The sequence below is a fragment of the Melozone crissalis genome, unplaced genomic scaffold (genome assembly GCF_028551555.1).
Source record: "Melozone crissalis strain CALT ecotype California unplaced genomic scaffold, PUWL_Pcris_2 ptg000056l_1, whole genome shotgun sequence".
Classification (NCBI taxonomy): Eukaryota; Metazoa; Chordata; class Aves; order Passeriformes; family Passerellidae; genus Melozone; species Melozone crissalis.
In genome coordinates, this window is record NW_026535834.1 from 10,566,615 (window position 1) to 10,578,507 (window position 11,893).

General features: G+C 53.6%; 2 protein-coding genes across 3 annotated transcripts in view; one reads left to right on the forward strand and one right to left on the reverse strand.

Annotated features, from left to right (window-relative positions):
- Nucleotides 1-5,844, reverse strand: part of FANCM (FA complementation group M) — a 58,096-nt gene extending 52,252 nt beyond the window's left edge. Inside the window, exons 1-4 of the mRNA XM_054286917.1 lie at nucleotides 5,299-5,844; nucleotides 4,077-4,249; nucleotides 3,132-3,209; nucleotides 2,503-2,661 (exon numbers count right to left, since the gene is read on the reverse strand). Coding sequence (XP_054142892.1) covers nucleotides 2,503-2,661; nucleotides 3,132-3,209; nucleotides 4,077-4,249; nucleotides 5,299-5,728 — 840 coding nt within the window. The 5' untranslated portion in view covers nucleotides 5,729-5,844. The remainder of the gene's footprint in view (nucleotides 1-2,502; nucleotides 2,662-3,131; nucleotides 3,210-4,076; nucleotides 4,250-5,298) is intronic.
- A 174-nt stretch (nucleotides 5,845-6,018) lies between these two features.
- On the forward strand, nucleotides 6,019-11,494 carry FKBP3 (FKBP prolyl isomerase 3). 2 transcript variants are annotated; one of them, XM_054286909.1, is made up of 7 exons: nucleotides 6,019-6,233; nucleotides 6,334-6,435; nucleotides 6,512-6,619; nucleotides 7,109-7,256; nucleotides 8,156-8,212; nucleotides 10,328-10,425; nucleotides 11,163-11,494. In XM_054286909.1, exons 1-7 carry the CDS (start codon nucleotides 6,123-6,125, stop codon nucleotides 11,190-11,192), a joined length of 654 nt encoding a protein of 217 aa, XP_054142884.1. In that variant the 5' UTR covers nucleotides 6,019-6,122; the 3' UTR covers nucleotides 11,193-11,494. The 2 variants fall into 2 exon arrangements, with proteins under 2 accessions (XP_054142884.1, XP_054142883.1); XM_054286908.1 differs by having other exon boundaries at nucleotides 7,109-7,244; nucleotides 8,145-8,212.
- The last annotated feature ends 399 nt before the right edge of the window (nucleotides 11,495-11,893 follow it).

Here is an 11,893-nt window from a genome sequence, read left to right on the forward strand (position 1 = left end):
AAATGCCAGCCAGTATTAAACTAGAGGCTCTTAATTAAAGAAAAACAGAGAAAGTATTTTTAAAATTGAGTTGACTAGAGGGCCGAGGGAGGCATTAAATAAAAGGTTTTGTTCTCATATCCTCCCCCAGATTTTTGTAAGAGCACATAGAAGTAATTTTCACCTCTGACAAGATTTTATGGCAAATTAAAGAAATTTCTGCCATCTGAATTCTTTTGCCAGTGAGGGAAATTCTCCTTATGCTTTGGCACAACAGATGTTGGATAGCTCCTGGAAGCAGTGAAATCCTCTCTCTCACCACAGAGCACCAGTTTGTACATAATTCACATTTTAAGCGCCTCCTGCAAAAGCCTCTGCTGTGTCTGATGCCCCTGCCAACCCCTCCTGTGGCTCAGCTCCCCGTGGGTGATGTTCTAGAAACATCCTGGAGCACGAGCAGATCTGTCTGAGTGTGCTGACATCCCACCTGCAGCCCAGCTCTCCCTGCTCTTTATGGCAAACTGTGAATCCCCAGGTAGTATTTATTTATTTTCACTTCTGTTAGATGGCTTCTGCTGCTGAGAAAAAACAAAAAAAACCCCAAAAAAACTAAACAAAAAACCTACTTCAGCTCCAGTTTGGAGATACACTTTATGGCTTGGTACCAACAGCTGCCACTGGCCCTCGGGAGCACAGGGACCAACAGCTCCAGTGTTTAGCTGACACAAAATCCAGTTTATTCAGTTGTCACACCTCTGAATGCCAAGCAAACATCACTGCTACTCAGATCTGACACACCATGTCAGGCATGACTGCCTAGAACAGGTATTTTGTTGTCCACCCGTGGCTCTGCTTTGGAGCCACTCGTGGATTTTCAGTTTTAATGTGAAGCTATTAGCTTTCCACTCATGAAAGGAGATAATAAATCAGCATTCACCCCTATTTTTGGAAGATTAAATGATGTAGCCTTAACAGATAAGTGTTGTCCTGCATACTGTGTATTTTCCAAACCAGAGTTAGTGCCTAAAAAGTTGATTCCAGCTATTGTGATACTCAGGGCCTTGCTTATTGTACGTAAAGACATCTCCACAGAGTTGCTCTGGCGTTGTTGTGCTGTGCTGTCTGACACTGTCCTTTGCTCACACTGAAATGTTGTCTTGTTTACTGTTTGGCACAATTAAAGAATGGTTTTACTGTGCACAGGACACCTGGCTCTCGTTCCTGCAGCACACACAGCTGCTCTTGCTCTCCTGCCTTGGGACACTGCTCTGATTTTACAAAAGCCAAATGTGAAATGGGCACCTCAAGCCCCAGAAGCTGAGGGCCAGGAGCCCTTTCCCCAGGAGTGAGGCTTGGCCTGGGCACACACTGAAAACCCTCCCTGCAGCTCTGGGTGTTACTAGAAGTTGTGTTCTCCAGGAAAGCAGCAGCACTTGAAATGCAAATCCACAGCAGAGGAAGGAAACAGAAAGCACTGCAGGGCTGGTGGAGCCAAACCAAGGTGCTCACCACAGCTTGAACCCCAAAACAAAGCCCTGCGCTAACAGAGCCCTCAGAGGCACCTGCAGCAATGCAAAACTACTGTGAAGTTTCTCTTTAGCACTGGAAGTTCCTCATTGAAACACTCTCAGATCCCTGGGCTGCAAACATCTGATGCACTCACAAGTTTGCCTTCCAGTGCTCTTCACACAGCTACACCAAAATCCATCAATTTTAACCAAATTCCCAGAATTCCCAGGCTGGGAGAGACCTTCAGGATCATCGAGTCCAACCCCAACAGCTCAACTAAACCCAGCCACACCCAGGCTTTGTTAAACACATATGCTCCGAGGCCAACAGTGGGATATATAACTCAATCCTAGCTTTTTATGCCTCTAAACAAAAAAAGAGCAGATATTTTACACTTTCCTGACTGGTGTTTTATGGAACATCATTTGCCAACAGGTATCTTACTGAAGGCACAGATCACTAAGTTACAACTGACTGACAGACAAACAGCTCTGGTCCCCAAAAATCTCTTATATTTGGGCAGTAAAGATTGGTAAAAAAGAAAAAGATGTCATCATCATAATAGAAATAGGCCAATAAAAAAAAAAATAGGCCAAACTACACTTACAGATGACTTAAAGCTTATTCTAAAGAATATTCTTAATCACAGAAAATGTTCCAGGCCACACACAAATTCCTCAAGGCATTGTCAATATCTTAATACTCAGTTCAGCCAAAGGCAGAAACCTCAGTTTAGGTCTGGTGTCAATTTTGTAGACTGCTGAAAGAGGGTGAGGAAAATTCAATTCCAAGTTTTCCACCTGAGCTTTCCAAGTTACTGCAAGGTAAAAGGTGCCACTGGTGCACAATGAAACTGCAGCTGCTGGAGTTCAACCCACGGTGCTTAATTTACCCTATAATTAAAGTTAATTACATAAGAAATTGTTGTCTTTATAAACACTGCAGGTCTAGACAGAGATAATAAAACATTTCCTGTTACTGACCACTGACCAAAAAGGAAATGCAGCCACTCACCTTGATGTAAGTGTTCTGAAATTCTACCAGTTCTTCCCCAAGTGGAACTACAATTTTTTCCACTTGTCTCTCATGAGAATAAGGCTGAATTTCTGGAGAATCTTCAGCACACACCTCTATCTGAGCAATCAGCAAATTGGAGATAACTTGTTGCACAGCCTGGTAAAGCCATAAAAACAAAGTAACTATTTCTGTATTTTAGCAAGGGTTACATAAAATTGCAAGGAAAAGGCACCCACTACCTGCAATGAAAAAAGAAAGGACAGGAAATAGAATTCCAGACTTGGGGATTGGAAAGGAACCTTAAATCCCATCCCACCCCTCCATGGCAGGGACACCTCTCACTGTCCCAGGGTGTCCAAGCCCCCATGTCCAGCCTGGCCTTGGGCACTCCAGGGATCCAGGGGCAGCCACAGCTGCTCTGGGCACCTGTGCCAGGGCTTGCCCACCCTCACAAATCAATAAAATGTGGTTTACAGCATGAGAAACACCAAAGCTCACCAAGTAATGGATTGTAAATTATTCAGCCTTGATGTGGAATTCCTCAGGGGCCTGCAGAGGCTTCAGCAAAGGGACAGAGCTCCCACCCAGCCCTGATTGTTTAAAGCATACCAGGAGCTGTGGCTCACCTTGGTGTCACTGCCTGGGGTGGCGCTCAGGGCCAGGACCCGGAATTGGTTTGTGTATTTGCTCAGCTCCCTCACAACCTGAGAGCAGGAAAGCTTCATTAATGCCCTGAGAGGAGATTATTTCCTTGTGCAAACTACAGCAGTGAAAATACCCACTGAGCAGGAAAGGCTTAACAAAACACTCCAAAATACTGAATCCCAGAATGGTTTGGGTTAAAGAGACCGTAAAGATCATCCTGTTCCATCCCTTGTCATCCACAGGAACACCTCCCATTGTCCCAGGATGTCCCAATGTCCAACCTGGCCTTGGGCACTGCCAGGGATCCAGGGGCATCCTGGAAATGTACCAAGAACAACCTGGAAAAATTATGAAATGATTTCTCACTTGATTTAACAAAAGCATTGACAGCCCACTAATTCAGACGAGCTGCCAAAAAGTGAGTCTGAAGATAAACTGTGAAAAATGTAATTAATGGATGATTAATCCTATGTAATCTGAAATCCATAACTATCCAATAAATTTCTCCAGTGTACCAAAGTAACTTCTTAAGTCACCTATTGCTCTCAGGAGATTAACTCATGATAATGCAACAAACCCTTGGCTAATCAACACAAACCCCAAATTTAAAAAGAAATCTTGAACTGACTTATCTCTGCTAAAGAACCTTATAAAAGCACTGTTTTTTAACATTGCCCAGCCAAAACTATCTTTAAACCAAAATTACAATTTAATGGAGGCACTGAAATGATACCTTACAGGTATTATTAATGAACAAGGCAATGACACCACACAGGAATGTTGGATGTCTTTCAAACAAAGTTAAGGACCTCAAGGACAGCAATCTCCCCCCAGCAATGACACTGATGCTTTATGGAGATGCTGGAAGCAATTTTGGGGAAGGCTTTTGTGACTGGGAGAGCAGAGTGGGGTGGCTCCAGCCCTACCTGGCAGTAGGCATGATTGCCCAGGGCTTTGTGGGCTTCATCAATAACCAGACATTTGATCTCCACAGCAGGACAGGTCCCACGAGAGAGGTCATTGACCATTATCTGAGGGGTGAGGAAAAAGACTCTCTTGGTGTTCCACAGCTCCCGGCGGCCCAGAGCCTGGGTTCCTCCTGGAAATCAAAGAAACAACATCAGGGAACTCAGAACAAGGTATGGCCCCTGATCTGACAGTGACAGGGCTGGCAGACGCATAAAATCATGGGATGCTTTGGGCTGGAAAGGGACTTTGAATCCCATCCCATTCTCACCCCTGCCATGGCAGGGACACCTCTCACTGTCCCAGGGTGCCCCAATGTCCAGCCTGGCCTTGGGCACTGCCAGGGATGCAGGGGCAGCCACAGCTGCCCTGGGCACCTGTGCCAGGGCCTGCCCACCCTCACTGAACACAGAATATTGACAGAATATTCACAGAATGACCAGGTTGGAAGAGACCTTCAAGATCATGGAGTCCAACCCAGCCCCAACACCCCAACTCAGCCCCGGCACCCAGTGCCACATCCAGGCTTTGTTAAACACACCCAGGGATGGGGACTGCACCACCTCCCTGCACAGCCATTCCAGAACTTTATCACTCTTTTGGAGAAAAACTCTTTCCTAATATCCAACCTATATTCCCCTTGACGCAATACAATGACTAGGAAGAGTTTTTTGCATTAAAAAATTAAATCCAGAACCATGGAAATCAAGGCTGGGAAGCTCAAGATGCCAATTGCCTGGAACATCACTTAAGACAGCTCTGGGAAAGGTCTGGGCCTAAACACAGGTTATGGGTTCAGTCATTGAGGCTGTTACCGCAGTGAGGAATAAATTGCGGCTCAGGGGGCTGCAAAAACTTCATAAAAAAGTGAATGGAAAGCGACAATGAAAGTGACGAGGAAAGCGACGAGGGGATGAGAAGGAGGGGCAGAAAGAGCTCCAATGTGGCTTTGAAGAGCCATTATTCTCTGGCTTCAGCATCCCACAGAGCGCTCTGTGTGCGCAGAGAGGTGCCCGCAGTGACCCACAGGGCTGCACCGCAGCGCTTCACCCTTTATACAGGCGACCTGTGCTTTTAACTACGGCCAAAGCAGCACTCAGCGCTTCCAACACCTCTCACGTTTTATTTTTTCCCTCACACTGTGTGTTTCCACGCCGGGCAGCCCGCGGGCAGCGGCCGTACCTGTCATCTCCGCCATGTCCCGGCACGGGATGCCCATGACGCGGCCGCACGCCTCCATCTGCTGAGCCACCAGCGGCTTGGTGGGGGCCAGGAACAGCACCTTTCCCGAGGGGAACCAGCGGTAGAAGTTGTACATGACCACGGCGGCCACGAAGGTCTTGCCCAGCCCGGTGGGCAGGCACACCAGCGTGTTGGCCAGCAGCGCGGCGCCGGCCATGCGCTCCTGGTAGGGGCGCACGGGCAGGTTGGTGGGGTAGATCCAGATGGAGCCCGCGGCCTCGCTGAAGCCCTGCGGCGGGCCGGGGTCGGCCGCGGCCGCGGCTGCCAGCAGCAGCTCGTCATCGCTGTCCGCGGCCGGCTCCCTCCGCTCCGCTCTGCCCTCAGGCGCCCGCCACACCTGCAGCAAAGTGCGCTGCCGGCCGCCGCTCATCCTGCCGCCATCTTAGCCCTGCCTCACCGCCGCCGCCGCCGCTTGAAACCGCCGCCGAGAGGGACGGAGCCGCCTCCCGGCCCTCCTCCCTTCTCTCCCGACCCTCCCCTCGCCCTGAGGTGCCCGCCAAGCCCGGGGCAGGTCCCGCTGCTGCCGCCGCTGCCCTCGCTCAGGGCGTGCCCCTGCAGCCCCGAGGCGGCGCCATTTTGTCCCTCTCTCGGCGCCCCTCCCCGAATTCCCGCTGGGAGCTCGGCCGGGACTGAAGGGGACGGTCGGCAAGCGCCTCCGGAGCCTCCCCTTCTCCCCCGGCCTGCTCCCGGCCCGCCCCTCTCCCTGCCGGGCGGCTCCCAGCCCTCCTCCCCGGAGGAGGAGCAGGAGGGAGGCGGGTGGGAAGATGGCGGCGGCCGCGGGCCCGGCGCAGCCCTGGAGCGCCGAGGAGCTGCGGAGCGAGGCGCTGGCTAAGAAGGAGATCATCAAATTCCTGCAGGAGAACGCGGCGCAGGCGGTAATGGCGGGGGATAATCCATAATTTGGAGCCGTGCGGGGGAGGTTTGGGGTTTTTCGGTTGTTTTATTCCCCTCACGCCTGGCGCGCGTGTCCCGCAGTTCCTGGCGGAGCACAAGCTGCTGGGGCAGGTGAAGAACGTGGCGAAGACGGCGAACAAGGAGCAGCTGATCGCGGCTTACACGCAGCTCTTCCACACGCAGGTGAGGCCGCGGGGACGGAGCTGGGCTCGGGCAGGGCCGGGGCCGGGCGTGCGGCTCCTCATCCTTCCCCCCGCAGCGCTTCAAGGGCACGGACGGCGCCGAGAAGGCGGCGGAGAAGGCGAAGCCGGCCAAGGCGGAGGAGGCCAAGGGGAAGGCGGTGAAGGCTGAGGAGGCTGTGGAGGAGGTTGGTGTGATGCCCTCGACTCGCGTTTTTGCCTTGGAAAATCAGATTATGCGGGTGGCTTGTCTCGGGGTGAGGGTTAGGGGGATATGAGGGAAAGGTTCCGCTATTCCAGAGGGTGCTGGCGCTGCCCAGGCTGCCCAGGGAATGGGCACAACCCCGAGGCTGCCAGAGCTCCAGGAGCTGCCAGGGATGCCCAGGGTGGGATTGTTGGGGGTCTGGGCAGGGCCAGGATGGTCCTTGTGGGTCCCTTCCAGCTCAGGAGGTTGTGTGATCCTAAGTCTTCAATAACCTGGTTACAGCAAGAAATCTGGTGTTCATACCCCACCTTAACCTTAAGCTGCGTTTTCCACAAATATTGCAGCCCTGCAGTAGCATGAACACATCATTCATTAAGTGTCTTTTTTGGTGCCTTAAACTCAGTGGTTGTTCAGTCTTGGATATCTGAGATTGTTTAACTCACCAGTCATAACTCTCTTTTTATAACCTTAGGGGCCACCAAAGTACACAAAATCCATTTTAAAGAAGGGAGATAAAACCAACTTCCCGAAGAAGGGAGACACTGTCCACTGCTGGTACACGGGAAAGCTGCAGGATGGGACAGTCTTCGATACCAATATTCAATCAAGTAAGGTTATGGGTATATAGATGTGCAGATAAACTCCTGGGGTTGGTTGCAAATGCTCCTGGAGGGAATTACCTGGGCTCCTCCAGCAGATGAGGGCAGGAGTTTGCCCCTGGGAGGTGTTTCTGGGAGCATTCCTGACAAACAGCTTCATCATGGTGCTGCTGAGCTGCCCTGCAGCTCCCAGATCCCGATTTTCCATGAGCTAGCAAGGGCAGTATTTTAGGGCTGGCTGGTGTCAAGTGACACGCTGCATCCTGCCAGCCCTGGCTTCTGGCGTTCCAGCCCCGGGAATGTGGAATGCAGGGAGTCAATCCCCCGGGGGATGGTGCCTGGGGAACTCCTGCACCAGCAGTGTCCTGAATTTCTCTAAATAAACACAGCTTGGGGCCACTCTGTGGTAACTCTTTACATATGGAGGCCCTGGAATGAGGGGGATTTGAGCACTCTGGTGTGCAGTATTCCCTGCTGCAGCTTTGTGACAGATCAGAGGGGTTAGGGGTATGAAATGGTGCAATACTGGAAGGGCTTTCCCAGCAGTGGTGTCCCACACTCAGGAACAGTATTCCAGAGTCACTGGAATATTGTCTGTAATTCCTCATACTTGTATGTTCCCTGTTGGCTTTTCTTGGCTCCTTAATATGTCCATAACTTGTACAGTCAACTTGAGTAATTCAGGAATGAGCTTTTGGGGTTTGAAAGATGCTTTGGTGCAGCTTGAATATGTAATGATGTTTGTAGTGCACAGCATTAATATTTCCCTTGAAAATCTGATATTGGGCTGAAAATAATACCAGAAGAGCAGCTGTTTATATAAAGCATGATTGCAAGGGCAGTTTTCTACAGAGGTGTGCAGTGTGGTGGTGTGATGTTGAGGCAAATGAACACAAAACTCTTTTCCAGGTTCAAAGAAGAAAAAAGCAGCCAAGCCCTTGAGTTTCAAAGTTGGTGTAGGAAAAGTGATCCGAGGTGTAAGTGAAGCACTCAGGGCTCCCTCCAGCCCCTGGGCAGTTCCAGTCTGTGGTTTGGGACTGGGGTGCAGGTTTTGGGCTCTGTTTCTCCTGGGGGCAGACTGAGGGATTGCACTGGGAGGATGGAACATTCATCCTCAGAGTCATTCCCTCATCAGGCAGAGCTTGGAACACAGGCTCTGTTCCCTGGGGTCAGCCCTGGCAGTGTCCTGTTAGTGCCTCACGGCAGCTGAGACCGATGGCATCCCAGGCTCCATCCCTCCCTCCCTGTGTGCATTCCCTGTGCTCCATCCCTCCCTCCCTGTGTGCATTCCCTGTGCTCCATCCCTCCCTCCCTGTGTGCATTCCCTGTGCTCCATCCATCCATCCATCCATCCATCCATCCATCCCTCCCTGTGTGCATTCCCTGTGCTCCATCCATCCATCCATCCATCCCTCCCTCCCTCCCTCCCTCCCTGTGTGCATTCCCTGTGCTCCATCCATCCATCAATCCATCCATCCATCCATCCCTCCCTCCCTGTGTGCATTCCCTGTGCTCCATCCCTCCCTCCCTGTGTGCATTCCCTGTGCTCCATCCCTCCATCCCTGTGTGCATTCCCTGTGCTCCATCCCTCCATCCCTGTGTGCATTCCCTGTGCTCCATCCATCCATCCATCCATCCATCCATCCATCCCTCCCTGTGTGCATTCCCTGTGCTCCATCCATCCATCCATCCATCCCTCCCTCCCTCCCTCCCTCCCTGTGTGCATTCCCTGTGCTCCATCCATCCATCAATCCATCCATCCATCCATCCCTCCCTCCCTGTGTGCATTCCCTGTGCTCCATCCCTCCCTCCCTGTGTGCATTCCCTGTGCTCCATCCCTCCATCCCTGTGTGCATTCCCTGTGCTCCATCCATCCATCCATCCATCCATCCATCCATCCCTCCCTGTGTGCATTCCCTGTGCTCCATCCCTCCATCCCTGTGTGCATTCCCTGTGCTCCATCCCTCCATCCATCCATCCATCCATCCATCCATCCATCCCTGTGTGCATTCCCTGTGCTCCATCCCTCCATCCCTGTGTGCATTCCCTGTGCTCCATCCCTCCATCCCTGTGTGCATTCCCTGTGCTCCATCCCTCCATCCCTGTGTGCATTCCCTGTGCTCCATCCCTCCCTCCCTGTGTGCATTCCCTGTGCTCCATCCCTCCATCCCTGTGTGCATTCCCTGGGCTGGACTCTGTGCCAGGCCTGAGCCCCCTTTCCATGGGGAAATTCCTGCTGTGTCCAACCTGGGGCCATTCCTCTCCCCCTGTCCCTGTTCCCTGGGAGCCCCCCGGCTGTCCCCTCTGGCAGAGCTGTGCAGAGCCACAAGGGCCCCTGAGCCTCCCTTGCTCCAGGTGTCCTGGTGTGGGATGTGGCTGGAGCTGGGGAGGGGCTGTGTCCATGGGCAGGGCTGCAGGAGCAGCATTGGCCCAGGTTTATCCCTGTGTTTATCCCGGGTTTGTGGGTGCCCTGGGTTTATCCCTGTGTTTATCCCGGGTTTGTGGGTGCCCCGGGTTTCTCCCTGTGTTTATCCCAGGTTTGTGGGTGCCCCAGGTTTCTCCCTGTTTATTCCGGGTTTGTGGGTGCCCCAGGTTTATCCCGGGTTTGTGGGTGCCCCAGGTTTCTCCCTGTGTTTATCCCGGGTTTGTGGGTGCCCCGGGTTTCTCCCTGTGTTTATCCCGGGTTTGTGGGTGCCCCAGGTTTATCCCGGGTTTGTGGGTGCCCCGGGTTTCTCCCTGTGTTTATCCCGGGTTTGTGGGTGCCCCGGGTTTCTCCCTGTGTTTATCCCGGGTTTGTGGGTGCCAGAGCCTTCCCTCAGTGGGCACAGCACCAGTCCCTGGGCACTCCCTGGGAAGGGCATCCTGGAGCTGGGAATGCTGATGGGGCGCGTTCCCATTGCTCCCCAGTGCCGTGCCAGCACGGGGGCACAGGTGGCTCTGTGGGGCTGTGTGGGGACAGGAACACCCCCTGGGGTGCTGCACGGGGCTGGGGAGGTGCCCGGGGCTCTGTGGGCATTCCTGGAGCCAGGGAAAAGCTGGGAAGTGCCGGGGCCGCTGTCCCATCCCCGGCTGGAGCTGCTCTGCCGTTGCAGTGGGACGAGGCCCTGCTGACCATGAGCAAAGGAGAGAAGGCCCAGCTGGAGATCGAGCCCGAGTGGGGCTATGGCAAGAAGGGGCAGCCCGATGCCAAGTATCCTTCCCTGGCCTGTGACTGCCCAGGGAGCCTGGCAGTGCTGGGGACAGGGAGGGACAGAGCTTTAGGGATACAGGAGAGGGGTTCACTTGTTACAGCAGGCTCGGGATATTCCCACTCAGGGAGTTCTGGGCACATCGTGGGGGAGCAATTGCCCTTTTCTTCTGGAGAATAACCCATGCAGGGGGGCCTGCTGCTGTTTTCCACCTGCATTTTTATCCCAGCTGCTTGCAAATGCTTCTGCCTGATGGGGATCCTCACCAGTGTAGGGAAGCAGGGGCAGGGAGTTACACTTGGTTCTGGGATACAGCTGAATTAGGGGGTGCAGGAATGATCCCACAGTGTTTCATGCAGCCCTGTTGCTTTTTCCCAACTCTCCTGGAGGAGGAGAAGGGATTGTTGTCCTGTGCTGGAATGCTGTGATCTGAAGGGCTGCCTGGACACAGTGGGACAGTGTGACCTCCCCAGGCCCTGCCCCACAGCTGCAGACAAGGCTGGGCAGGGCTGGGCAGGGCAGGGAGCAGCTGGGTGTGCCGATGGTGTGTCCGTGGGGCTGTCCCTGTCTCCTGACACCTCCTGCTGGGCAGCAGCTGTGCCTGGATCCGGGGTGTCCCACCAGGTCAGGGCCATGGCAGGGACAGGGGAGAGGCTGGCGAGCAGCTGGGCACTCCCTGCCCAGGGAGGGGTGACTGCAGGGGCTGTTTGCTTTCTGTTTCCTTGACGTTTGCCAACAGGATCCCACCAAATGCAAAACTCTTCTTTGAAGTGGAGCTGGTGGATATTGAGTGAAGAATTCCCTGTGCTGCTGGGAATCCATTTCTGCCACAGAGAGCTTCCTGCCGGCCTTGCTGTAACTCCTGGCTCCGGTTACAGCGGTGCCTTTGTGGGGATGAGTGCTGAGTGTTGTCCCTGCCCCGCTGCTGTAGTGACAGCCCCACCACTAAAGCAGAGTTTGTACTTGCCAGTGCCTCCGCCCTTCTTTGTGTCTGTGCTCCCCCGCTCCTCTGCCGGGCACTGCAGAGCCCCCGGAGCAGCAGGGCCCACGCCCAGCCAGGGCTCCTTCCCTCCCGTGGAGCCCAGTCCCACAGCATTGCCCCTCCACGGTCCCACACCAATCCCACTCCACAGTCCCACAGTATTGCCCCTCCACGGTCCCACAACAATCCCACTCCACAGTCCCACAGCATTGCCCCTCCACGGTCCCACACCAATCCCACTCCACAGTCCCACAGCATTGCCTCTCCACAATCCCATTCCACAGTCCCACTCCACAGTCCCACAGCATTGCCTCTCCACGATCCCATTCCACAGTCCCACAGCATTGCCTCTCCATGATCCCACACCAATCCCACTCCACAGTCCCACACCAATCCCACTCCACAGTCCCACAGCATTGCCTCTCCACGGTCCCACAGCATTCCCATCCCACAGTGTTCCCACTCCACACTCCCACAGCATTCCCATC

Bases quoted from the DNA above. Each gene is read 5' to 3' on its own strand.
- FKBP3 (XM_054286908.1), top strand. From the start codon at position 6,123: ATGGCGGCGGCCGCGGGCCCGGCGCAGCCCTGGAGCGCCGAGGAGCTG. The intron at 6,436-6,511 runs GTGAGGCCGCGG...TTCCCCCCGCAG, and splicing joins CGCAGCTCTTCCACACGCAG to CGCTTCAAGGGCACGGACGG. The intron at 10,426-11,162 runs GTATCCTTCCCT...GTTTGCCAACAG, and splicing joins AAGGGGCAGCCCGATGCCAA to GATCCCACCAAATGCAAAAC.